Source organism: Dendrobates tinctorius, unplaced genomic scaffold, assembly GCF_039654945.1.
Source record: "Dendrobates tinctorius isolate UK_male_01 unplaced genomic scaffold, ASM3965494v1 ptg000116l, whole genome shotgun sequence".
Lineage (NCBI taxonomy): Eukaryota > Metazoa > Chordata > Amphibia > Anura > Dendrobatidae > Dendrobates > Dendrobates tinctorius.
This window is the reverse complement of record NW_027361784.1, coordinates 13,690,150-13,716,957: the sequence shown is the minus strand read 5'-3', so window position 1 is coordinate 13,716,957 and position 26,808 is coordinate 13,690,150. Positions and strand designations below refer to the sequence as shown.

Here is a 26,808-nt window from a genome sequence, read left to right as displayed (position 1 = left end):
AAAGTTTTAGAACTTTTCATTTTCATAATCAATCAAATGAATATTGCTGTAAAATAATTGTCCTATAACTAAATTAATACTCTGCATCAATAGAGAAAAAGTGTAAAGGAAATATTTGTGCCTCCTTTATTGTTTAGGCTTTTAAATTCTGATACAAAGTATTGACCCAAATATGACCATGTGGAAGTGGACTAATGAATATTTTACATAGGTGTAGTGTACCGTGTATATTTCATAATATAATGAGGCTTTCATTCCTGGATGCTGAGTAATGATAGCTGGTGGTAAGGTTAGCTAAAGTCTTTCGTTTAGTGCATATAAAGTTATCTGTCCAAAAATGAGCAGAATTTAAAGTCTTCAGGATGCATTTTTTCATATACAATTCATAGGATAATTTTCTGCTGGGTTATCTGCAATGGTTTTTTTAATGCATGTTGCATGTGATTGGATTCTAGTAAAACATGCACAATGAAGATTGTTGCTTCTTTATTCAGGTTATCTGGCATGAATGTACCACCACCAGTAGTCAGCAACAAGCATTGGTTAAGGCTTCATTTTGTTACTGATGGTAACCATCGATACAGAGGATTCAGTGCTCAGTATCAAGGTATGTAGAAAAATCACTGAATTGATTTATTCATTAGATTAAGTAAATTAACTTTAAATTCCATTTTTTGTGGTTTTGTTTCCATCACAGTTACTTTTTTTAGAATAATCTTCTTATTTTTCAATTAACAGAATGACTGGTATCCAGCTTTGCTTTTGTCCTAGTCCATGTGAATAATGTTCATCAGTATTATTATTATTACTATCATCATCATTACTATAGGATATATTTATTCTTAAATGATAGTCATATTAATCCCTTCCGTACAAGTAACGTACATGTACGTCACACTCCAGTTTCAAGTGTATTGAGTGGGTTCCTGAGCTGAGTCCGCACCATATCTGGCAGATACCAGCTGTGGTACACAGTTGCCATTTGTATGTAATTGCAACACATTTATGTTACAATACATGGAAGAAGAAGTCACAGAATCAAGTCGTCTACTGAGACATAAAAAAGTTTTAAACATTTTGAAAAAAAAATTAAAGAATTTTAATTTCTCCCCTTGTTCCATATTAAAAATAAAGATATTTAAAAAAATAAAGAAAACCAGAATTTTTGCATTTTTAAAAGCCCAAACTAACAAATTACAAAATGATTAACCCACACAAATTGAAATGCTAGAATTATTTTTTTACTGCACTCCCCACTAAAAATGTAATAAAAGTGAACAAAATATTGTATGTATCCCAACATTGTTTTACTGACAATTGTAGTCCGCAGCCAGCATGTGCACATGTATGACTCTTAGAAAAAGAGAGAAAAAATTAAATTAAAAAAAGAAAATTTGGCCACGGAGATAAGGGGTTAAATATATTTTTTAAAATGCTTAATATTTTTACAATTGCTAAGGATGCATACAAAGGTTTTCCATGATAATCTGAAAGGAATTGCAGCATAATCCATTAGTCTCCCTATTACAAAAGTGTTGACCCATGAAATAACTTTTGTAATATCATGCAATATATTTACACTGTGTGTCAGCTCTGTGTGCCTATAGCTCCACACTAAAAATCAGTAGGGACCAATTATATAAAGTCTTATAATTATTTAAAGAGCTCTTTTTCATCTTATTTCATTACTGCATGAAACAGGATGAATACAAAGAAGGAACCAGTACAGTTCTGCTTATCAATTCTGAGATGTAAATTATTGTTGTTGCTTTAAAGAAATTAAAAGTATTAAGAGTATATATTATTAAAAATACATTTTTTCTATTAAACTACATTAATTGTTATATATTTTAGGTTTTATACAAATGGGAAAAATAACTTACTTGTGGCATTAGAAATTACAGTAGATGTGGCCTTTACATAAAATCACTTCAAAATATTTATAGGGTATATCACTGTTATTATTAAACTGATCATGCACAATTAACAATGAATCATAGTGATATCATAAAATAATTTGCCAAATGTATAAAAAAATAGAAAAAAGTGCAATATCTACCAATATATTTCATTAGCCATTGGTTACTGCTTTCGAAAATCATCTTTCATGTGGCTTGTTACTCAATGGTGTTATGCAATATCAGTACAAATATAGTTACTAACTTAAGTTCTGTAGTTAATTCTATTATATTATGAACAGTTTTATAGCCAGATATATTTGCATAATTCGAAAAGCACTTATGCACTAACTGAACATCTAGATAACCTCACAATGTAACTTGAGTTCATTTCACTGGGTAGCCGGTGTTTTTGCCAGTACTATAATAATAAGGACAGGTACTTTGGAAACCTGATGGACTCCAGTACAAGTCTGTGTGATTAATTAGGATTCATTGGGATTCTTTTGAAAATAAAACAAGCATGAACCATGACAGCAGTAAGACACAGCTGAATCCCATAAACTGCTAAACATTAGAAAATTACAAAAGGTATATGGATATATTAAGATATGTGAAAAAAGATGTATAGCTTAGGTAATATATATGAAGTGTATATTCTAACTTCAATCAACATTATCAAAGGTGAATGTCAACATCTTTGGAATATATCTTCCTTAAAGGGAAACTGTCACAGGAATAATGCTGTTAACCTGCAGATATGCGGTTAATCTGCAATTTAATAGCATCATGATGCTGTCCAGCGTCCGCACATAGCCTAATGCTGCGGGGAAAAATTAATCTTTAGTTTCTCCACTTTTCCGCAATCAGTCATAGTAGTGGGGACAGTTCTAGTTCAGTCACTGCTCTGAGTATACAGAGCAGCCACTGTAACCATGTCCCAAGCCTTGACTGACAGTCGGCCTCAAAGTAGAGCCAGTGTCAGTCGGACTACAGTGGCCGCTCTGTATACTCAGAGTGGTGACTAAACCAGCACCAGCGCAGTCCCCATGGCTGAATGCCAAATGCTGGCAGGAAGAATAAAGATTATTTTCTCCCCGCTGCGTTATTCTATGTACAGGTGCCGAACAGTATCCCAACACTGTTAGCCAACAGATTAACCGCATATCTGCAGGTTAACAGCATTATTTATGGTGACAGTTCAGTTTAATTGTTGCATGCTTAAATAGATATTCAGTAGGTTAGCTTTACTAATAATTGTTTATGTCCACAAATTGAGAAAATAGATATCCGGCACCGTTGTGTGGAAAAATACCCTGGATGTCTGCACATATATTTTTCACATTAATAAAAAAACACCTTAATCCCACTTGGAACGGGTGCTCAATCCCATGTTGAAAAAACAGAACATTTCATTGTGAAGAGAGAAAAAATAGGATGGCACTCACCGTTCATGTGAATCAAATCACTTTATTTCACATACACAAGGCATCGGCATAGGCACGGGAGCAATGTGCTGGAAGACGGACAACAGCCGTTTCGCGCTCAATACGCTTCAACAGGTCCTATGCTCAGAATACATTCACATGAACGGTGAGTGCCATCCTATTTTTTCTTTCTCTTCACAATAATAATTGTTTATTATTATTATTATTATTAACCTCTTTCTAGACTTCCTATAGATGACAATTGTCCAGGAATTCAATGTTATACTCTGTAGTGACGTTGTAAAATGTCACTGGTAGTAAAGCAGCTGTACGAGATCATGCAGCTGCTGAGTGGGGAGATGGCTGTAAGACACAGCTTGATTTAGGGACCCTTCACACATAGCGACGCATCAGCGATCCCGACAACGATATTACCTTATCAGGATGTGTCGCTACATGATCGTTGGTGAGTTGCCAAACAGGCAGCTTGACCAGCGATCAGCACCAGCAACATGTGGGTAACAAGTGACGCACCTCGCTTAGTTACCCACTGTGTACCTTAGTTACCAGCATGCTGGTGCAGGGAGCTGGTAAACAAGGTACACATCGGGTTTCTAAGTGGCACGCGGCACTTAGAAACCCGATGTGTACCTTGGTTACCAGTTCCCTGAACCAGCGTGCTGTTAAATAAGGTATACATTGGGTTTCTAAGTGCTGCGTGCCACCTAGAAACCCGATGTTTACCTTAGTTACCAGCGGCAGTTCGCTGGTCGCTGGTCTCCTGCCTCTCACACGCAGCGATGCATGCTGACCAGCGGGAGACCAGCGATCAAAAAAATGTCCTGGCCTTTCCAGGATGATCAGCGATACCCGGCAGGGGGGCCGGTCGCTGAGAAGTGTCACACACAGCGATCTCAATGGTGAGATCACTGTTGCATCACAAAACTTGTGACTCAGCAGCGATCTCGCTAGCGAGATCGCTATGTGTGACAGGGGCTTTAATGTAGAGTAGAGAAGTCAATGGTAGTTTATTACCAGTTCTGCCTTCTATATTGCTGCATACACGATGCTGAGAAAGAGCTGCATGTACAAAATAGGAAGTGCTGACAATGCTTCCACTCAGGACCTAGTGATCATGTGATCACTGTGATGAGAAATGTGTCAGCCAAGTCTAAAGAGACCCAGTCAGCTCTCCTATGCAGCCAGGAGGCTGAATTTCCTGTGAAACTGGGGCAAATATAATAGACCACTTTACAGTGGAAATCAAATTTAAAAAGTATTCAAATGTTGAAGTGCTAAAAAAGGACTTTAATGACATTCCTTTGTGGCTTTGTGGCCTTAAAAATAGCCAAATGTGAAAACAGAGTTATTTCCTTTATTTTCTCCTCATTGCCACCCAATATCGGCAAAAAATAAAAATAAAAAGAGAGCGTATGAAAATAAAACAAAAATTTGGCAACCATGTATCACAGAAAAGGGACAATTTTTTTAACTTTTGAGCTAGGAAAATGTTACACCTCTCTAAACAGCACATAGGAATGAACACAAATATGTGCCTGGACTGAAACAGAGTTAAATTGCCTGGTATTGCATTGGCTACAAGTGAATTAAAGCAGACCTCAGCAGACACTGACATGGTGGGAGAAATATAGCATCACTGGGAACATAAGCTCCCAGCCGTTGTCTGCCCCCCTGAAAGGAGCAGAGAGCACATGACAGAAATGAATCCCCCCTCCCATGCCCATATACCCATCACACATCCTCCATCCTGTAGGCACATCTTCCCTCTTAAAGGGATCATTGGTATGGAAGTCAGAGCAAATCCATCCAGTGCTTTGGTTTTGACCCCAGGCCTCTCTTAAAGGGATCTCTGTTATGGAAGTTAGGACAGTTCCACTCAGCTCTGTGGTTCTGACCCCGGGGTCTCTTAAAGAGATCATTGGTATGGAATTTAGGGCAAATCCTCTCTGCGCTTTGGTACTGACCCCAGGCCTTTCTTAAAGGGATCTCCGATATGGAAGTCAGGGCAAATCCATCCAGCGCTTTAATTCTGACCCCAGGTCTCCCTTAAAGGGATCCCCCATATCGAAGTCAGGGCAAATCCCTCGGTGATCTGATTCTGACCCCAGGGTTCTATTAAAAGGATCATTGGTATGCAAGTCAGGGCAAATCCACTGAGCACTCTGGTTCTGATCCCAGGCTCTCTGAAAGGAATCCCTGGTATTGAAGTTAGGGCAAATCCACCCAGCGCTCTGGTTCGGACCCAAGTCCCCTCTTAAAGGGAACCCTGGTACAGAAGTGAAGGAAAATCTACTCTGCGCTTTGGTACTGACCTCAGGCCTCTCTTAAAGGGATCTCCGGTATGGAAGTTAGGTTAAATCCCTCAGTGCTCTGATTCTCTCCCCAGGCTTCAATTAAAGGGATCATTGGTATGGAAGTCAGGGCAAATCCACTCAGTGCTCTGGTTCTGATGCCAGGCCACTCTTAAAGGGATCCCCAGTATGGAAGTTAGGACCGTTCCACTCAGTGCTCTGGTGCTGACTCCAGGCTGACGGGATGATGTGGTATATTAGAGGTAGTTGTCCTGTGGCTCTGGCTGATGGGATGATGTGGGATATTATGGGTAGTAGTCCGGTAGCTCTGACTGACGGGATGATTTGGGATATTGGTGGTAGTAGTCCGGTGGCTCTGGCTGATGGGATAATGTGGGATATTTTGGGTAGTAGTCTGGTAGCTCTGGTTGAGGGGATGATGTGGGATATTATGGGTAGTTGTCCGGTGGCTCTGGCTGATGGGATGATGTGGGATATTAGCAGTAGTTGTCCGGTGGCTCTGGCTGATGGGATAATGTGGGATATTAAGGGTAGTAGGCCAGTGGCTCTGGCTGATGGAATGATGTGGTGTATTAGTAGTCTGGTGGCTCTGGCTGATGGGATGATGTGGGATATTATAGTGAATGTGGCTATGCGGAGTGGGCGGGGCTCTCCACTCAGCTTTATATATATATATATATAGATATATAGATATAATCATTATAATTTGTTATAACTAACCATATTTAGTTACTATGCCCGGGCAGCGCCGGACTCTTCAGCTAGTAATAATAATAATATTAGCAAATACTTCAAATTAGAAATATAGTCTAGTTTAGTGGTTGTAACCATGGATTCCATTGCAGTAACTTAGGTATCCATGGTCACGACCACTCATCTAGTTACAGTTAGTTAGTTGTTAGTATGGTAAGCGACATAGCGCATTACAAGAACTATAAAACATTTGTTATTGGTGGTATTTAATATAATTAGTACTCTGACACCTACTACATATTGGGATAGGATCTTGAAGATGGGAATACCACTTTAAGTATTTAAGTGTATAGAAGTAGAACTCAGAGAGGGTGATTGACCTATTCAAGCTGCAATCCAATATCCATGTTTTCATTTTTGTTTTTTCCTCCCTTCTTCCAAGAGCCATATTTTTTTATTTTTTCATCCATATAGCCATATGAAGGCTTGTTTTTTTGCAGGACAAATTTTAATTTTGAATGACGCCATTCATCTAACCATGTGATGCACTAGAAGTGGGAAATAAATTCCAAGTCCTTTGAAATTGCAAAAAAAGTGGAATTGCACAATTATTTTTTTTTTATTTACCATGCTTACTATATCGTGAAACTGACCGGACAGTATGATTATGCAGACGCAGTTTTTTTTAGGAAGTGATTTTTTTTAATCTGTAAAAAAAATGTCTTTGCTTGTGTCGACATTTTTCAATAGCTGTTCAATTTTTGGGATACAAGGCTGTTTGAGGGCTTATTTTTTGCACCCTGGGGCTAGTTTCACACTAGCATTCTCGGACGCAGCACAGGGCCGCCACTTATCTCTGCCCCCCAGCTGCACCCCCTCCGGTCAGCTCCTCCTAGGATCGCATGATGCTGCATGCGATCAGCGTACCGTATATTTAGCGTTGGGTATGCTGACCGTGTGCTGGTCGTGCACTGGAATGATTTTGCTGGCGCTGCACCCTTTTAGTACTGCGCCCAGCACACAAAAACGCACTGTGCTGCATTTTTGTGCACTGGGCGCAGCGCCAAAAGGGCGCAGCACCAGCAAAATCATAACAGCGCATGGCCAGCACACGGTCAGCGTACCCAATGCTAAATATACGGTACGCTGATCGCATGCAGCATCATGCGATCCTTGGAGGATCTGACAGGAGGGGGCGCAGCCAGGGCAGAGCTAAGTGGCGGCCCTGCACTGCGCCCGAGAATGCTAGTGTAAAACTAGCCTGAGTGAACTTTTTTACAGATACCATTTTGGGGTTGATATGAAGCTTTGATCACCTCTTGTATTTTATTGTAATGTTGCAGCAGCCAAAAAAAACGTAATTCTGGCATTTCCATTTTGTTTCTCATTAGTCTGTTTTCCAGTTGGAATAATTTATTTTATATTTTGATAGTTTGGACATTAATAAATCCAGCAACACCAAATATCTGCATATTTTAATTGATTTATTTTTAATGGCTCAAATGGGAGGTGATATGACCTTTTACAGTGCCTTGCGAAAGTATTCGGCCCCCTGAAACTTTTCAACCTTTTCCCACATATCATGCTTCAAACATAAAGATGCCAAATGTAAATTTTTGGTGAAGAATCAACAACAAGTGGAACACAATTGTGAAGTTGAAAGAAATTTATTGGTAATTTAAAATATTTGTGGAAAGTCAAAAACTGAAAAGTGGGGCGTGCAATATTATTCGGCCCCTTTACTTTCAGTGCAGCAAACTCACTCCAGAAGTTCATTGTGGAACTCTGAATGATCCAATGTTGTCCTAAATGACTAATGATTATAAATATAATCCACCTGTGTGTAATCAAGTCTCCGTATAAATGCACCTGCTTTGTGATAGTCTCAGGGTTCTGTTTGATGCACAGAGAGCATCATGAAGACCAAGGAGCACAACAGGCAGGTCCGGGATACAGTTGTGGAGAAGTTTGAAGCTGGATTTGGATACAAAATGATTTCCAAAACTTTAAAAATCTCTAGGAGCACTGTGCAAGCGATCATATTGAAATGGAAGGAGTATCATACCACTGCAAATCTACCAAGACCCGGCCATCCCTCTAAACTTTCATCTCAAACAAGGAGAAGACTGATAAGAGATGTAGCCAAGAGGCCCATGAGCACTCTGTATGAACTGCAGAGATCTACAGCCGAGATGGGACAGTCTGTCCATAGGGCAACAATCAGTCGTACACTGCACAAAGCTGGCCTATATGGAAGAGTGGCAAGAAGAAATCCATTTCTCAAAGATATCGATAAAAAGTGTTGTTTAAACTTTGCAGCAAGCCACCTGGAGACACACCAAACATGTGGAAGAAGGTGCTCTGGTTAGATGAAACCAAAATTGAACTTTTTGGCAACAATGCCAAATGATATGTTTGGTGAAAAGGCAACACAGTTCATCATCCTGAACACACCATCCACACTGTCAAACATGGTGGCAGCAGCATCATAGTTTGGGCCTGCTTTTCTTCAGCAGGGACAGGGAAGATGGTTAAAATTTATGGGAAGATGGATGGAGCCAAATACAGGACCATTCTTGAAGAAAACCTGTTGGAGACTGCAAAAGACCTGAGACTGGGATGGATATTTGTCTTCCAACAAGACAATGATCCCAAACATAAAGCAAAATCTTCAAAGGAATGGTTCACAAATAAATGTATCCAGGTGTTAGAATGGCCAAGTCAAAGTCCAGACCTGAATCCAATTGAGAATCTGTGGAAAGAGTTGAAAAATGCTGTTCACAAACGATCTCCATCATACCTCACTGAGCTTGAGCTGTTTGCCAAGGAAGAATGGGCAAGAATTTCAGTCTCTCAATGTACAAAACTGATAGAGACATACCCCAAGGGACTTGCAGCTGTAATCGCAGCAAAAGGTGGAGCAACAAAGTATTAAGTTAAAGGGGCCGAATAATATTGCGCGCCCCACTTTTCGTTTTTTGACTTTTCACAAAAATTTAAAATAACCAATAAATTTCATTCAACTTCACAATTGTGTTCCACTTGTTGCTGATTCTTCACCAAAAATTTACATTTGGTGTCTTTATGTTTGAAACATGATATGTGGGAAAAGGTTGAAAAGTTCCAGGGGGCCAAATACTTTCGCAAGGCACTGTAAATTGTTTTTTTACTCTTCGCCACGACAGCACCCACTTGGAGAGAGGGATCCGCCCATAGGAACAGGAAACCTACAGAGATAAAAGAGGGCGGTCTGCCTCTCCTCCTCGGTTGGTTTCCTGTTCCATGGGATTTTCTACAGAAGACATACCTGGGCCAAGGAACCGCCTGTGCAGTGTCTGTGTGAACAGCAGGGGTTCCGGTCCAGAAGCAGCGACGGGGGGAGTGCTGGAGTCCGGCTCCCTCCTCGACAGAGACGGGCAGCGCGATGAGAAACACCGGTCTCGGGTGAGGCCGACCGGGGGTTTTCTAATGTCATACACGCCACCGGGATCTTGGAGGATAGCCATCCCGGTCCATGTGGGAGTGCGGAGCCGAGAGGAACCCGTGATCTCTGGCGTCCCGGGGCTTCAGCGTCCTGGAGGATGCATGGGCGGCGCTGCCAGGAGGTAAGGAGGAACTTCCGGGTTACCGGAGGTTCCTCAGTGTACAGCGCATGCGCGGTCTCATGGAGCCGCGCGAGATTAGAGCTTGGAGCAGCACTCCCCGCCCCCTCCAAGAAAGAAAAAAAAAGTGTTTAATATGGCGGCGCCGGCGGCTGTATTTCAGGCCGGTCGCATGTTAATTAGCTGCGCCGCAGGCAGGCGCACCTGGGAGGGGGGAGGTACCAGGTATTGAAAGGGGCTATATAAACCTGTGGGGATAGGGATAGAGCGTGCAAGCATGTCTTCCCCAAGACAGGACATGCATCCCCAAGCAGGTGATACAGCGGCAGCTAAAGATCACTCACATCGTGGCTCCTCGGATAGAAGCCATGCCAGCAGAGCCCCTTCTCAGCCTGAGCCGGTACCTACAGCTTCTCTGGGTGAGTGGACGACTCTCTGCCTATCAAGCTGTTAAATATCATCTCTCTCTCTTTCTTTCTCTCCTCCGCTATGTCCACTGTAGGCTAAGAGGAAGTAGAAATCAAAAAATAAGGAATGTGCCCTCTGTACGCGTCCCTTACCGGACTCTTATACAAAGAGGCTGTGCAAAAAATACATTAACGAAACCGCAAAGCAGGCTTCAACATCAGCCACAGATATAAGGGCTATAATAAGGGAGGAATTACAGACCCTAACCCAGTCGGGCGGCCTACCTAAGAAAACTAAGACTAACAAGCCAGCAACAGTTAGCTTAGATACGGATGAGGACGAAGCAGTGGTCTCGGACAGTTCCAATGCGTCCACATCATCATCTTCCTCTGATATTGAGGGGCATTCATGTTTTTCATTAGATAACATGGACAACTTGGTGAAGTCTGTGAGAAACACCATGGGATGCACAGAGACTAAGGAACCGCAAACGACACAAGAGATTATGTTTGCGGGATTAACAGATAGGAGGAGGAGAGCTTTTCCCGTTATACCAGCTATAAAAGCCTTAGTGAAAAAGGAGTGGGAGAAGCAGGACCAGAGAGGTTATCTTCCCTCGGCATCAAAAAGAAGGTACCCCTTCAGCGACGAGGAATTGTCAACGTGGTCCAAGGTCCCGAAGGTCGATGCGGCAGTCGCCTCAGCCTCAAAACAGTCAGCCTTACCAGTGGAGGACGCAGGGATTCTAAAAGACCCACTGGACCGGAAAGCTGATGCCTCACTAAAAAGGGCATGGGAGGCAGCTACGGGCACGTTTAAACCGGCAATAGCCAGTACGTGCACAGCTCGCTCTATGCTGGTCTGGATTGATCAGCTGGACCAGCAGATAGAACAAAAAGTCTCCAGAGACAAGCTACGAGCTGCTATACCACTAATTTGGGGCGCAGCGGCATATATGGCAGATACTTCGGCCGATTCCCTACGCATGGCAGCCAGAACAGCAGGCTTGCTTAATAACGCCAGACGTAGCCTGTGGCTTAAGAGCTGGAAAAGTGACACCCAATCCAAGGCAAAGCTATGTGCCATACCTTGTGAGGGTGAGTTTTTGTTTGGGAAAACCTTAGACGAAATCCTTACAAAAGCAAAAGTAAGGAAAAAAGGGTTCCCTAACCCCTCTCTCCCATTTTATAGGAGGGCGTTTAGGAGACGACCATTTGGCAGGGGAAGACCAGCAGAGAATCAAAATCGCTGGGCCACGAAAGAAGAAAAAGGCAAAGGTGCTGTTTAGAGGATCCTCCTTCCGCAGAGATCGGAACTAAGGAGCTGGTCCCTCCAGTAGGGGGGAGACTAAAATTGTTTCTTCAGGAATGGGAAAAAATCACGGCCAGCCCTTGGGTCCTAGGCATTATTAGGGAAGGATTAAAATTAGAGTTCCATCACGTACCCCGTAATTCAGTCATTGTAACATCCCTCAGCTCCCTAGTCCAACAGCGGGCCTTAGAGGAGGAGATTGTCAGTCTGCAGGACAAAAAAGTTTTGGTCCAGGTACCTAAAGGACAGGAAGGGAGAGGATTTTACTCCCCTCTCTTTCTGATACCTAAACCAGATGGCTCATTCAGGACGATAATTAACCTGAGGAAACTAAATTAATTTGTAGTAAATCATAAATTTAAAATGGAGTCCATTAGATCGGCAATTAAACTCCTTTTTCCCAATTGTATGATGGCAGGCCTGGTTCTGAAGGATGCCTATTATCATCTTCCCATCCATTACAGATTTCAGAAATACCCCAGAGTGGCGGTCTTCCTCGAGGGCACCATACGACACCTCCAGTTCACAGCCATGCCATTCGGCCTTTCCATCGCACCAAGAGTCTTTACAAAGGTGATGCTGGAAGTAATGGCTTTCTTAAGACAGAAGGACACACTGATAGTTCCCTATTTGGATGATTTTTTGATAATAGGGAACTCGGCTAGACAATGTAATAAGCGAGTGGCTGATGCAATCTTATCCCTACAGGCTCTTGGTTGGATAATAAACTTCAAGAAGTCCAGAATCGAGCCACAGTCAGTTCAGTCCTTCCTGGGTCTCCAACTAGACTCCATAAGCCAAAAATGTCTGCTGCCACAGGTAAAAATTACAGCAATTAAAACGAAGGTCAGGTCAGCAATAGACAAGCCACACATATCCTTAAGGGAAGCAATGTCCCTCCTAGAGTCCCTTACTTCCTGCATCCTGGCAGTTCGGTGGGCTCAATTCCACACCAGAGAATTACAGCGTCAAATTCTCTTAGAGGAAACTCAGGACCGTGGAAATTTGGGGAAAAAGATCACTTTATCTCAGACGGTCCTAACCTCCCTACCATGGTGGCTAGAGGAGGATAACCTATCGGGAGGAGTACCATGGGTGATAACACCCTCCTGTATAATTACTACTGATGCCAGCCCCACAGGATGGGGAGCTCATATGGGAAGTACCTTCGCCCAAGGCCTATGGGATATAAGTGAGAATCAGGATTCATCAAACTTGAAAGAACTAAAGGCAGTTAGTCATGCATTATATCATTTTCTTCCGCAGTTACAAGGAGAAAATGTGAGGATCCTGTCAGACAACACCACAGTGGTTGCATATCTGAACAGGCAAGGCGGGACTCGATCAGTCGCATTAATGTCTTCCGCAAGAGAGATCTTGTCTTTAGCCGAAAAACATTTTTCGTCTCTCTCGGCCCTCCACATAAGAGGGAGAGACAATTCAGAGGCAGACTTTCTAAGCTGCCATACACTTCGGCAAGGAGAGTGGTGCCTGAGCCAACAAATATTCACACGCATTGTGTCGTTATGGGGTCTTCCCGAGATAGATCTCTTCGCCACCAGGGAGAACAGGCAGCTGCGAAGATTCGCCTCTTTAAAAATGGCAGACAATCCGGAAATTCTGGATGCCCTCCAAGTCCCATGGCGGTTCAAACTGGCATATGCATTTCCCCCAATCATATTACTACCACAGGTAATCAGGCAGATCAGGACAGAGGAAGCACGAATAATCTTAATAGCGCCATTCTGGCCCAGGAGGCCATGGTTTTCATGCCTGCAAGCAATGTCAGTGACAGACCCTTGGGTGCTTCCTTCAACCCCCAAGCTCCTCTCTCAGGGGCCATTCTTCCATCCTCAAGTGGACAATCTCCACTTGACGGCTTGGAACTTGAAAGGGAAATGTTGAGAGCAAGAGGATTCTCGGAGGGGTTAGTCAATACTCTCTTGTAAAGCAGAAAATTGGCTACGACAAAAATTTACACCAGGGTATGGAGAAAATTCTTGGAGTTCCACACAGCTCCTGATTCCAGAGAAATTCTTATAACAGCAATCCTAGAGTTTCTACAGAAAGGGAAAGATTTAGGACTATCGGTTAACACACTAAAAGTCCACGTGTCGGCTCTAGGGGCCCTCTATAGTTATAACGTGGCAGGCAATAGATGGATAGCTAGATTCATCTCGGCCAGTGAGCGGACCTAACCGGTACACATACCCAGAGTTCCTCCTTGGGACTTGAATCTAGTGCTGGAGGCCCTAACACGTCTGCCTTTTGAACCGTTAGACTCAATATCCCTTAAGCACCTATCTCTTAAAACAGTACTGCTAGTTGCACTAACCTCAGCCAGACGAGTTATTGACATACAAGCACTTTCAATAGAACCCCCTTTTCTGTTGACATTCCAGGATCAGCTAATATTAAAACCAGACCCCTCATACTTACCAAAGGTAGCAGGGAAGTTTCATAGATCACAAGAGATCCAGCTCCCTTCATTTTTTAGTAACCCTTCTACTCCAGAGGAAGAAAAGTTCCATACACTAGAAGTTAGAAGAGCAGTATTACAATACATTGAGAGGTCTAGCAGCTGGAGGAAGAGTAGGGCTCTATTTATTTCCTTCCAGGGCCAAAAGAAGGGATATGAGGTCACAAGGGGTACCTTGTCTCGGTGGATCAGAGACACGATCAGTCTGGCATACTCTGAGAGCAATGAAGATCCTCCGGAGGGTATCAGAGCGCATTCCGCCAGAGCTATGGCTTCCTCTTGGGCAGAAAGGGGAGACATCGCAATCGAGTCTATATGTAAGGCTGCTACTTGGTCTACACCCTCTACCTTTTATAACCACTATAGGCTTGATTTATCATGCTCATCCGACCTAGCCTTTGGTAGAGCGGTCATCGGCACGGTGGTCCCTCCCAGGTGAAGGTCTCTGAATGTCTCTCCAAGTGGGTGCTGTCGTGGCGAAGAGTAAAAAGCCGGATTACTTACCGGTAATGCTCTTTTAATGAGTCCACGACAGCACCCGTTCACTAACCCTCCCTAGAAGTTAACATAATGTATATACACCTTCTTAGTTGTAAAGTTAATAAATTTAGAATATTGGATAATATAATGGCCTAATAATTGGCGGTCCTCCGGGTACTCTGAAATCCAACTGAGGAGGAGAGGCGAACTGCCATCTTTTATCTCTGTAGGTTTCCTGTTCCTATGGGCGGATCCCTCTCTCCAAGTGGGTGCTGTCGTGGACTCATTAAAAGAGCATTACCGGTAAGTAATCCGGCTTATTTCTTTCATTTCATTAAAATCCTTTTTTTCACTTCTTCAGGTACCCTAAAGACACTTAGAAATACATGACCAATAAGGGGAACCCCATAAATTAGATGTCAAGGATAAAATATTACTCTGAATGTAATTAATTAAAAGGACAAAGACAACAATAAAAGCCATATTCATGCTTTTATCTTTGAAATCTAATTTATGGGGTTCTCCTTGCTAGTCGTGTATTTCTAAGTGCCTTTAAGGGACTTGAACCTGAGATCATCTGATCTCCTGCAGTATTCATAACAGTACATCAGCAGTGCTATGTATAGCAAAAAACACATTCTCCTATGAATGCCAGCTTATTGGCATTCACAGCAGAATCATCATGACAAGCATTGAAGTCTTCATGGGTCAACACCCATGGCTCTCATGGCAAACTACTGGCACCTTGTGGTAACATCATGGGCGCACCTATCAGTGCATGGAATGACATGCCCCGTGCCCTGCGTGTTTACTGCCTCTGAGGTTATATGCCACTGTGGATTTTAGAGACAAATGATGGCAGAAAAATTCAACCACTATCTGCTGGGAATGATGCGGTTCTGGATTGTAAGCCTGTATCAAAGTCAGGGAGTATTTGAAGACATTTAGAGATTTTATAAAAAAAATAAAACTTATCAATGGAGATGATAAAATCTTTTTTATGCATATTGAATTTGTGTAAGAATGTGTTCAACCTGGAAAATTTGAACAATTAGTAATTTGCTTTGCTTGAGTCTACTAAAAGAGCCCCCACCATGTGATATATTGCAGAAGGATCACATGTGCTTGACAGGCTTACCTATAACATCTTGCAGCTATGACATCAATTGGCATTTCACTGCTAATCAAGTAGAGTTAGTATAGTCAGTAAAAAAGCAAAGGCAGTAGCCATTTTGTGGAGTATCTAAATAGTGAGATGATGTCACAGCTTAGTTATGGAAATAATGAGAAAAAGTCATGAACACTTAAAAAACTGTAAAGATAGTGTGTGACAACAGAGCAGTGGAAAAGAAATAGTGTCTGTGGAAAAAAGAACAGTGTTATACAAGATTTGAAGGATTTGTAGTACTTTTGACTAATGCCAAGGAGATTTTCTATTAGTCAAATTTCCTGGGAGAATTAAGCAGATCTTCAAATTTCAAATTCAAAATATATTAGTCATTACTGGCTCACACCAATCACTCTAATAACGACTCTCATAGCTGTACTGAAATTATTAGTTCAGTAGAGCAAATGTGCATATGACTGCCACCCTGTTCTAACAGTGGACTTGACCCCATTTCTTGTGGACAGTAAGGATCCTGCAAAAGTCCAATGAAAAAATGACTAGTATTAATTCTGGAAAATGTTTTTTAAGCTAGTCACAATGCACATTACCTTTGTGAACTAAAAAAATAAAATAAATATTAAATTGTATTTATTTATTTTTTACCCGCTGATGTTTATTATTTATTCATTTTATTTTTTTATTTTAAAATTTTGACCCTTATAATTTCATAAGACTTTTGGTGGATCATTTAAATATTAAAATATTTTTATTTTCATGTTACTTCCCTTGTAACTGGGGCTGGTATATTTTTCCAGTTACAGGAAAAATGCAGCCTGTTTCTTTATAACCCAGGAACTCTTACTTCCCCCTATACACAGCGATCAGTTGATTGGCATTTATGGAGAAGGAAACGACATCAGTGCTTTCCACTACTGAATATACAGCACTCATTTCTAATTATGTTTAAAGCAATAGAACAGAAACAGATGGTAATAAAACATCTGTGAAATCTACATGATAACGTAAAGCAGTGCTACTATGCAGTTACATTTTAGAATGTCACTGAAGAATTGGAGGAGGACCGCAGGGCGGTTTAAGTCTTTTGGTCAGCAGGATGCGAGTTAAGCATATCCTACCCATAGCTCTTCAAGGACTCCTGCCAATCAGAGCGATGAAATGCTTCAATTTATAACTGCATGTCTTCAATACTAGTTCTGCTGCTAATGCGAAAGTCTAATAGAATCTCTTTAGCTATCTCTTTCATTTTGGGTACACTCATTAAAAAATATTATTTATGAATTGTATTTGAATTGGAATTACTGTAATTTTGTATTTTTTTTAAGAATTATCAGGCATAAATAGTTCCAAAGATATTAAAAATAAGACTAACAGAAATAATATCAATATTTAAAATTGACAATTTTTCCCCCTAACTACACTATTTTAAGGCAGAACAATAGGGAAGATGAAACATACAACTTAGGGATATTTATCACTTTTTTTGATGGATAAATCAATATTTGCCTGAAAAAGCATTTTAAATGCTTCCAGGATTCATATTTTTGCACGTAGGGCAACTGTGATTGACAGCATACACTACGCCCAAACTCATGCAAGAAAAGCTGTCAATCACTGTGTGAATTGTGGAAGATGGTTTCTTACATTTTCTTTAAGAGTCCTGACAGCTTTTAAATAGATTTTTTTACAGAATATTATTGAACAAAATGATAAAATACAACTTGAACATCTCTCCCTATTTAGTATGCGTCCCTAAATAGGGTAGCCAATGAGTCAAATGCTAAGGTTACTGTATAAGTTCTAGCAGCAAGTAAGCACTCATTACGTGAAATTCTGACATTAAACCATTGCAAAGTATATATTGAGTCCAGTATATCCTTTTTTTCTGCAAAGAACATGTACCAAAATTAGGAATTCTTTTTCAATTGTTGTTCAAAACCATTTCTTTAAGACATTAGTGTATATTTGACAGATTTTTATCAGCTAGCTTAAGTTTTGTCTAGTAGCAGTAGAATTTACCTTTTGAGTTGTTTAATATACACACCGCACGTTATATATATTTACAAATACTTATATATTTTTTTTAATAAAAATTTTTTAGAGCTGCGTAAAATACCTTTAATTTGTCACATTTATTTTATAGCATTGATACTGTTCTATTTCTTTTTTTATTGTATCCTATTTTATTTACATTTTTATTTTTATTCATGGAGTTTCTTAAAATGTATTGTCTTATCAATGTTTTTATTATTCATTTTTCCTTCATTCTTAGTGTGAAATTTGCAGCCGCTGGATAACCAGCACATTCTTAGAGCTGAATATGCTGTATTTAGTAGGAGTTTAGCATATTTTGCCTGGGGATAGTCATTAGAAGTTAACAAGAATTGCAGTCTGGAGCAGTGTACATGTTCTTTTATGTTATTTTAAGACATAAAAGCAAGATTTTATATATTTTTAATTAGTGTTTGGTTACATGTATAGTATATTATTACTAGTAGTATTATTTTAATATTAAAGTATTATATGCATTTGGGGAGTATTGTTAGTGTTAGCATTTTTTACTGTTGTTTTGCAGTTTATTATTTAGTGTAAAAAGCCAGTTTAAGTACAAATTTTGAGGAGATGTCTATTCTATACAGATATGCACCACTGAAATTTCCATGCCTAATACATTTTGTAACAAATGTCACCAATTAAAAAATAATGTTATAAACAAAAATCATATGAAAAGTGTTTTGAGCTGAAGCATAACATTTGTTAAAGTAGTACTGAAAATGCATCAAAATACTTTTTGTGAAACTAGCCAAAATGAAGTTGACGTGAATAAATATAATGCTCTAAAGTTGTTAATACTTAGGTTTCATTGTGCCAGACAGACAGAACTGGGATTTGAGGATGTCTATTCTTAAAATTAAAATAAATAGTACCCTTATCTGTAAGACTTTTATAGCATATCTTAAGATACGCCATAAATGACTGTAATGGGTATGTCTTTTTAAGACAAAATGTAATGTGTTTTCCAGAATTGCATATTTCTGCTCAATATTTGACTCATCCCACTTCATAATATTAAGTTTTCATAAAAAAGACTGCTGTTAAAGGAAAATCTTCAATAGTCTTTATACAGCCATTCATAGTTATCAAAACTTAGAGACTCCTCTGCATGTTTTACATAAGGAGAAGATCATGCTCTTTGCTTTAATAAAATGTCATGGCTTTCAAATTATATTTGAGTTATATCCAACACAAAGTGTTAGCTTGAAAGACACTTTATATGCCTCATTAATAAGATATCCCAACCTTCATTGACAATAAAGCATGGTAACCAGAGGCGTATCTAGGCTTCCTGGCACCCGGGGCAAGAATTTGGTTTGGCGCCCCCCCCACTCCAAATCCCCCACACATTAACCCCATCCCCACTCATTAACCCACATCCCCACTCCAAATCCCCCACATATTAACCCCATCCCTACTCATTAACCCCCCAAACAATAACCCCCATCCCCACTCATTAACCCCCCGTCCATACTCCCAAATCCCCCAACACATTATGTACCCCGCACTCCAAATCCCCCACACATTAACCCCATCCCCACTCATTAACCCCCCAGACATTAATTCCATCCCCACTCATTAACCCTCCACAAATTAATTCCATCCCCACTCAATAACCCCCATCCCCACACATTAACCCCATCCCCACTCATTAACCCTCCACAAATTAATTCCATCCCCACTCAATAACCCCCATCCCCACACATTAACCCCATCCCCACTCATTAACCCCCCACACATTAACCCCATCCCCACTCATTAACCCCCATCCCCACTCATTAACCCTCCACAAATTAATTCCATCCCCACTCAATAACCCCCATCCCCACACATTAACCCCATCCCCACTCATTAACCCCCATCCCCACTCATTAACCCCCCACACATTAACCCCCATCTCCACTCATTAACCCCCCACTCATTAACCCCCATCCCCACACATTAACCCCCATCCATTAAATCCATCCCCACTCTTTAACCCCCTACACATTAATCCCCATCCCCACTCATTAACCCCCCCACACATTAACCCCCATCGCCACACATTTGACACCCCCCATCTTCGGTGGTTTCTTCAGCTCCACATTGGAGCACACTTACCACCAGTGCTGAGCGTTCACTCTGGGCGCCGGGGAGTGACATCAGCAGCGTGATCACATGACATGTCACGCTGCTGACATCGCTCTGGCCCGGCGGTCAGAGCTGCAATTGTACTGGCGTCTATACAGACGCCAGTACAATTGTTCCCTGGGAGCCGGCACGCGCACCTTCTCTGCGCCAGCTTGACAGCTGACACAGAGAACCGCCGACTCTCAGGCCAGGGGGGCGGCGGAACGCAGCCGCCAGGGAGGACACTGCGAACCGCTGCATTAGGCGGCCCAGACTGCGCCCCCTGCCGGCTACGCCCGGGGCAATTGCCCCGGCTGCCCCCCCTAGATACGCCCCTGATGGTAACTTAGTAAAAAAACAAATCAGAGGAAAAAAGTACACAAAATAAGTAAGCACAATAAATCAATCTAAAACAGTAAACATAAAAAAAAGTTTATATTATTAGTCAGTTTGAACCCATTACATTCAAGATATAAGATTTGATTTCAAATAAATATTTGCAATGGAAAAGGATTTGCAAATTATGATTTTTGAATTGTAACATTATTATTATTAGAGATTGATTATTCACAATTGATAGAATATGGTGAGATTTGAATTCTTCAAATCACAGTAATTGAACATGGAAATTCAACAGCATCAAAGTGATTTGATGAAAAATGAATACTATTTTTTATGCTCTGGGGTTCTCAACAGATCCCAGAGCATAATACAGGTAGGATGTTAAACATAAAAGAATGAAAAATGAATCTGGAGCTCACTGTGTGGACCTTTGCACCTCTCCTTTCCAACTTCCACATTCTTATGCCCTTCAGCCTTCTTCAATCTTTGACCAGAGTTTCTGGTGTTGAGTAGGCCTCTGATGTCACTGCACATACTGATGCCTTTTGGACTAACATTATAATATCCCAATGTTAAAAAAATAGTGAATACACACCTTTTATTGATAAATTAATGTACAGGTATACACTATGTGATCAATATATGAACTTATACATATACAATGCATCAACACAGTGACACTAATATAAATATGAACTCCGCTGTTACTCTAAATGTGAAACACATAAGGAACTTATCATTTTTTCATCAAAGAGTGCAAAATCCATTTAACCACATCAAAGTGTATCTAAATATGGATGGTCCCTATCACTAATGTCCTAGCTGTCCATGTGCCAAATAAGGTCTCATCTGAATGGGAAAGTGAAAGAAAACTAGCCACATAGACCACAATTAAAAAATTATGAAACTAAAACAACATGTTTTGGCTATGAGTGGCCTTCATCAGGTGTCAACCTTACACTTAATGAACGCTATTCAAAGCTGAAACGTATTGTGTTTTAATGACACAATTTTTATTTAAACAGTTCTGTTGTTTTGCAGCACACAGCTCTGTTATGGTCCCTATTATTTTTATGGTCGAAGCACCAAATCTCCCCAAGTATTTTTGCAGTAAGTTGTATTTTAATTTACAGCTGCACAAATTCTTAGAGTGGCCAGTAAACGAACTTTCACATACACTATGTGTCAGCACAATGAGATTTTAAAGTTTACGATGATAGCAGACTTCATTTAGTTATTAATGGCAGTGTGTTGACTCACAGAACATGTATAACCCAATGTTACAACGTGTGATGCTTGAGGCCTCATCAGTAGTGATAAAATAGTCTTGCATTTTGACCAATCAGCTTATTCATATTACTAGTGACTTTTACGTGAACTCATTTAGGCACAAGGACCCAAATATATCAACAATCTCTGTATCTCTTACAGCCTATCTCCTAAATATTGATAGTATTCCATAGTTTGCAATGCTTTTTATGCACCAAATGTTATTACTCTTCTATTACAGGATCAGTTTGTATGATTATATACGTTTATATAATATTTAACTTGATTTATTTTCTATATTTTGATTTATTTAGTTAATTTGAAACAATGGACAAAAGCAAGTTATAGTTAAATAGCTTTTTTTCACATAACTGCCTAGTAAAACACAATCATTTGTTTTCTTAGCTATCAGTAAGAGATATTTTCTTTCTCAAATGAATAGATTCTAATTACACAAGAAAAAGTAATTAATTTAAACTCTTCAAAAAAATTGCCAGATAATTATATATTAGAAAAACACTTTATTCTATGTTGATAATATCGCTTCAAGGCTTCTAGTGAAAAGGGTATGAATTAAAATTTAAAGTACGAATCCAATGTTTTTCTGAGCACTGTCATGGTTCTTCTAATCTATGGTCCCTACCCCTAGTCTTATACTTGCCAGTCACCTTCTTCACCTTCCAATGCCAGCACTACTGTTGCTTTACAGCAGGTTTTGACCTGTTGGTTTGCTCCAGTGTTTGCTGGAAGAAGCCAGAGGTCATTTTTCAATGTAAGTCTACTAGAGTCTTGTTTGGCTCTCATAGACTTGCATTGGAAGCTTGTAATCAATACTCTTGACTCCCAGTCATTCAGAAGTTGTGGTAAAAAGATGGTGGTGGTGGCCAAAGGGGATCTGTTAAAATATGAAAACGGTGGCAGGGTTCTTGGGTCAGAAACCTTAGGTTAGTAGCACCACTCCAGCACTGAAAAAAAATGCTAGAGTGGTGCTTTAAGCTTTCTTTGAAGGGTATTCACAGAAGTGTGTGTGGTGTGTGCACTACAGTAAGCCTAGGTGCATCAAATTATGAGCCTCATTACCAACAGGGACCGATGTGAGTGACGGCAACCTCTGCATAGCAGCAATGTTAAATATGTTGATGCAATACATACAATAGGTGAATAAATAAAAATTAAAGAAACATTCTGCCATTAAAACGGTTTAATTTATAATATTGTAATCTCAATGTCACACAGAACACTAAATAACACATTAAGCTACAGTAAATTCAGGAATAAGCAGGAAAAAAGATTCAATACAGTAGAGACTCATGTAAAATATGTTTTTGTAGCTCCCCCTTCTCATTCTTCTTCTTTTAGTCTAACTACCAAGCTGTGTCATATTGCTCCTCATAATTGAGGCTTTTTAGTGAGTGCAGAAATTCTGAATAGATGCAGAAAGAACAACAGCCCCATAGAGATCAAGGAAGTCTAAAATATTTGAAGAAAACAATTATTCCGTAATATATTTATATAGTGCATTTTTGCCTTCACAATCAGTATTTAGAAATGTTTTAATAATAGTTTTAATTGTTTAAAAAGAATATTTAGAGGTTTTAGAAACCAGAATATTGACATTTCAAAACCAAAACCATTAAAGATGAGCAAATTGCTTCAAATTCATATTAGTCAGCTTTAACAATTTTTTCAACAAAAATTTGATTTGCAGTGAAGCAATTTGCCTTAAATCACAAATATAGTTAAAGCCTCCAATTAAAAAGGCATGTGCAACACTCTGAGGTTTCCAAGGATTGTATTGAACCCTGTTTGATCTCTTTAATACAAAGACAGTGCATACAAATCAGAAGTGATTACATTTATTCGAGTGGACTTTAATTAAAAATGTTTTCAAAAATTATTATTCTGGAGAATGGGATTTTTTGTAATTTTCTCTGCATGACTGTTATCTTGCTGAACAGTAGAAGGCTGGCAAAAATTTAAAAAATCCACCTCTACTGCCACTCCTACTACTCAATGCCTGCTCTCCGATATCCATGCCTACTTTGCATTGCATCTTTGGCAAAGTCTTGACTTTAGGCTTGAGCTGCCAGCACAGGCATTCCCCGGAGACCACTGCGCATCTGCTGGTGCCAGCTTGCAGATAGATGTACTGGTCTAGAGTTAATACTAGTCCTGACATGCAATGTGATGGAGGACTTGAAAGCAGAACGACGGACCGAAAAGTGAGGGGTGAAGTGTGTGTGCGTGCTTTTCTTTCTTTTTAGCCTTTTGCCAGCCACTTACCTATCCACTCCCTGCCCACTTTCTGGTCCTCTGTGCCTTCATTGAACCACACCTCTAACCTGTTGTTCATTGGAAGCCAGGGCTCCATGATGCCAGAAGATACTAAAGAACACTGCTCATGATTCTGGGCCTTTTCACGGCCGGAAGAGCTGATCTAGAATGAATACCAGGTGGGAGATACAACACATTGGAGGTGCAAGGAGCAGCAGGTGTGGCCAGAGAGGTGAGCAGTGAGGTGAGTTTATGTTTTTTATTTTTTGGATCTTGTATTTACTGTACTCCCTGGACTAGATAGACCCCAGTGCATAATGATGAACATTAAAATTGTGCATAACTTGCAATTAACTTTTCTGAATCAAATGGTTTGGTAAAATCCACGTGAACAGCAAATTTTGCCTGGTCCACTCATCTCTACAATTTGTACATTTATATACAGTGGCATGTAAAAGTTGGGCCACCACTTGTCAAAATTACTGTTATTGTGAACAGTTAAGTTGAAGATAAAATTATCTTTAAAAGGCCTAAAGTTAATGATGACAAATTTAATTTGTATTTTAGGTTTTATACATATATATATATATATATATATGTAATTTTGATTGTTTTATTTTTCCATCTTTTACATTTTAAATACTAGAGACAGGACGATGGGCCTAGGAAAAAGTATGGGCTCCCTGCAAGGCTAGTGCCTAGCATAACCTTCTTTTGAAACAATCGCTATCATTCTTCCTTGAAAAATTCTTCCAGTTCTGTGACATTCCTGGGTCATTTAGCATGCACTGCTATTTTGATATCTAGCCACAGATTTTCAATGATGTTCAGATCAGGGGACTGTGAGGGCCATTGTAAAGCATTCAGCTTTTGAGGTAGTCTACTATGGATTTTGAGGTGTGTTTAGTATCATTATCCATTTGCAGAAGCAATCCTTTTATCAAATTCAGCTTTTTCACAAATTGTGTTATGTTTCATTAATAATTTGTTGACATTTCATTGAATCCATTTTTCCCTCTACCCGTGAAATGTTCTCTATGACATTGGCTGCAACAGAACACGAAAGCACGATTGATCCACCCCCATGCTTAATGGTTTCCGAGATGTTCTTTTCAGAAATTCTGTGCCCTTTTTTCTCCACACATACCTTTGATCATTGTAGCCAAAGAGTTCTATTTTAACTTCATCGGTCCACAATACTTATTTCCAAAATGCATCAGGTTTGTTTAGATATTCTTTTGCATACTACTAATGCTGAATTATACTGAATTCACTGTATATACTTGTATTGAGCCAAGGTAGTGCCCCGTCTAGTGAAGCGGCCAGTCAGTGGGCGTGTCCAACTAGAGGGCATGGCCTCGTTTCATACAAGAGCATGTAGAACGAGGCCACGCCCACTGGCATGGGGTATATCTAACTCATATATAACCTCCGGTCCCAGGTGTGAAATCAGTGAATCTCCATATCACACAATGCATGCACTTGGGGGTACATATAAGTCTGCAATCACACAAAGTGACGACAGATTTATTGGTTTTGACAGGGCAACCACTTTATCTTTAGGCCTTTGAGAGATTATTTAACCTTTTCTTAATTAACCATTCACCATAACAATAATTTTGACCGGGGTTCCAAACTTTTACATTTTACTGTGTGTATAAATATATATATATATATATATATATATATATATATACACTCACTGGCCACTTTATTAGGTACACCATGCTAGTAAGGGGTTGGACCCCCTTTTGCCTTCAGAACTGCCTCAATTCTTCGTGGCAGAGATTCAACAAGGTGCTGGAAGCATTCCTCAGAGATTTTGGACCATATTGACATGATGGCATCACACAGTTGGCGCAGATTTGTCGGCTGCACATCCCTGATGCGAATCTCCCGTTCCACCACATCCCAAAGATGCTCTATTGGATTGAGATCTGGTGACTGAGGAGGCCATTTGAGTACAGTAAACTCATTGTCATGTTCAAGAAACCAATCTGAGATGATTCGAGCTTTATGACATGGCGCATTATCCTGCTGAAAGTAGCCATCAGATGTTGGGTACATTGTGGTCATAAAGGGATGGACATGGTCAGCAACAATACTCAGGTAGGCTGTGGCGTTGCAACGATGCTCAATTGGTACCAAGGGGCCCAAAGAGTGCCAAGAAAAAATTCCCCACACCATGACACCACCACCACCAGCCTGAACCGTTGATACAAGGCAGGATGGATCCATGCTTTCATGTTGTTTACGCCAAATTCTGACCCTACCATCCGAATGTCGCAGCAGAAATCGAGACTCATCAGACCAGGCAACGTTTTTCCAATCTTCTACTGTCCAATTTCGATGAGCTTGTGCAAATTGTAGCCTCAGTTTCCTGTTCTTAGCTGAGAGGAGTGGTACCCGGTGTGGTCTTCTGCTGCTGTAGCCCATCTGCCTCAAAGTTCGACGCACTGTGCGTTCAGAGATGCTCTTCTGCCTACCTTGGTTGTAACGGGTGGCAATTTGAGTCACTGTTGCCTTTCTATCAGCTCGAACCAGTCTGCCCATTCTCCTCTGACCTCTGGCATCAACATGGCATTTCCGGCCACAGAACTGCCGCTCACTGGATTTTTTTTCTTTTTCGGACCATTCTCTGTAAACCCTAGAGATGGTTGTGCGTGAAAATCCCAGTAGATCAGCAGTTTCTGAAATACTCAGACCAGCCCTTCTGGCACCAACAATCATGCCACGTTCAAAGGCACTCAAATCACCTTTCTTCCCCATACTGATGCTCGGTTTGAACTGCAGGAGATTGTCTTGACCATGTCTACATGCCTAAATGCACTGAGTTGCCGCCATGTGATTGGCTGATTAGAAATTAAGTCTTAACACACAGTTGGACAGGTGTACCTAATAAAGTGGCCAGTGAGTGTATATATATATGTATATACAATATACATACATGTGTATATATACACTGTGAATATAATGGATGACTGCCCTACTACACTCTTGTT

At 40.4% G+C, this 26,808-nt stretch overlaps 1 protein-coding gene across 8 annotated transcripts in view; it reads left to right on the top strand.

Annotated features, from left to right (window-relative positions):
* Positions 1-26,808, top strand: part of CSMD3 (CUB and Sushi multiple domains 3) — a 1,871,449-nt gene that overhangs the window by 732,550 nt on the left and 1,112,091 nt on the right. For all 8 annotated transcript variants that reach the window (XM_073590214.1, XM_073590213.1, XM_073590210.1 and 5 more), the window contains exon 6: positions 495-607. In XM_073590214.1, the coding sequence (XP_073446315.1) occupies positions 495-607 (113 nt within the window). The remainder of the gene's footprint in view (positions 1-494; positions 608-26,808) is intronic.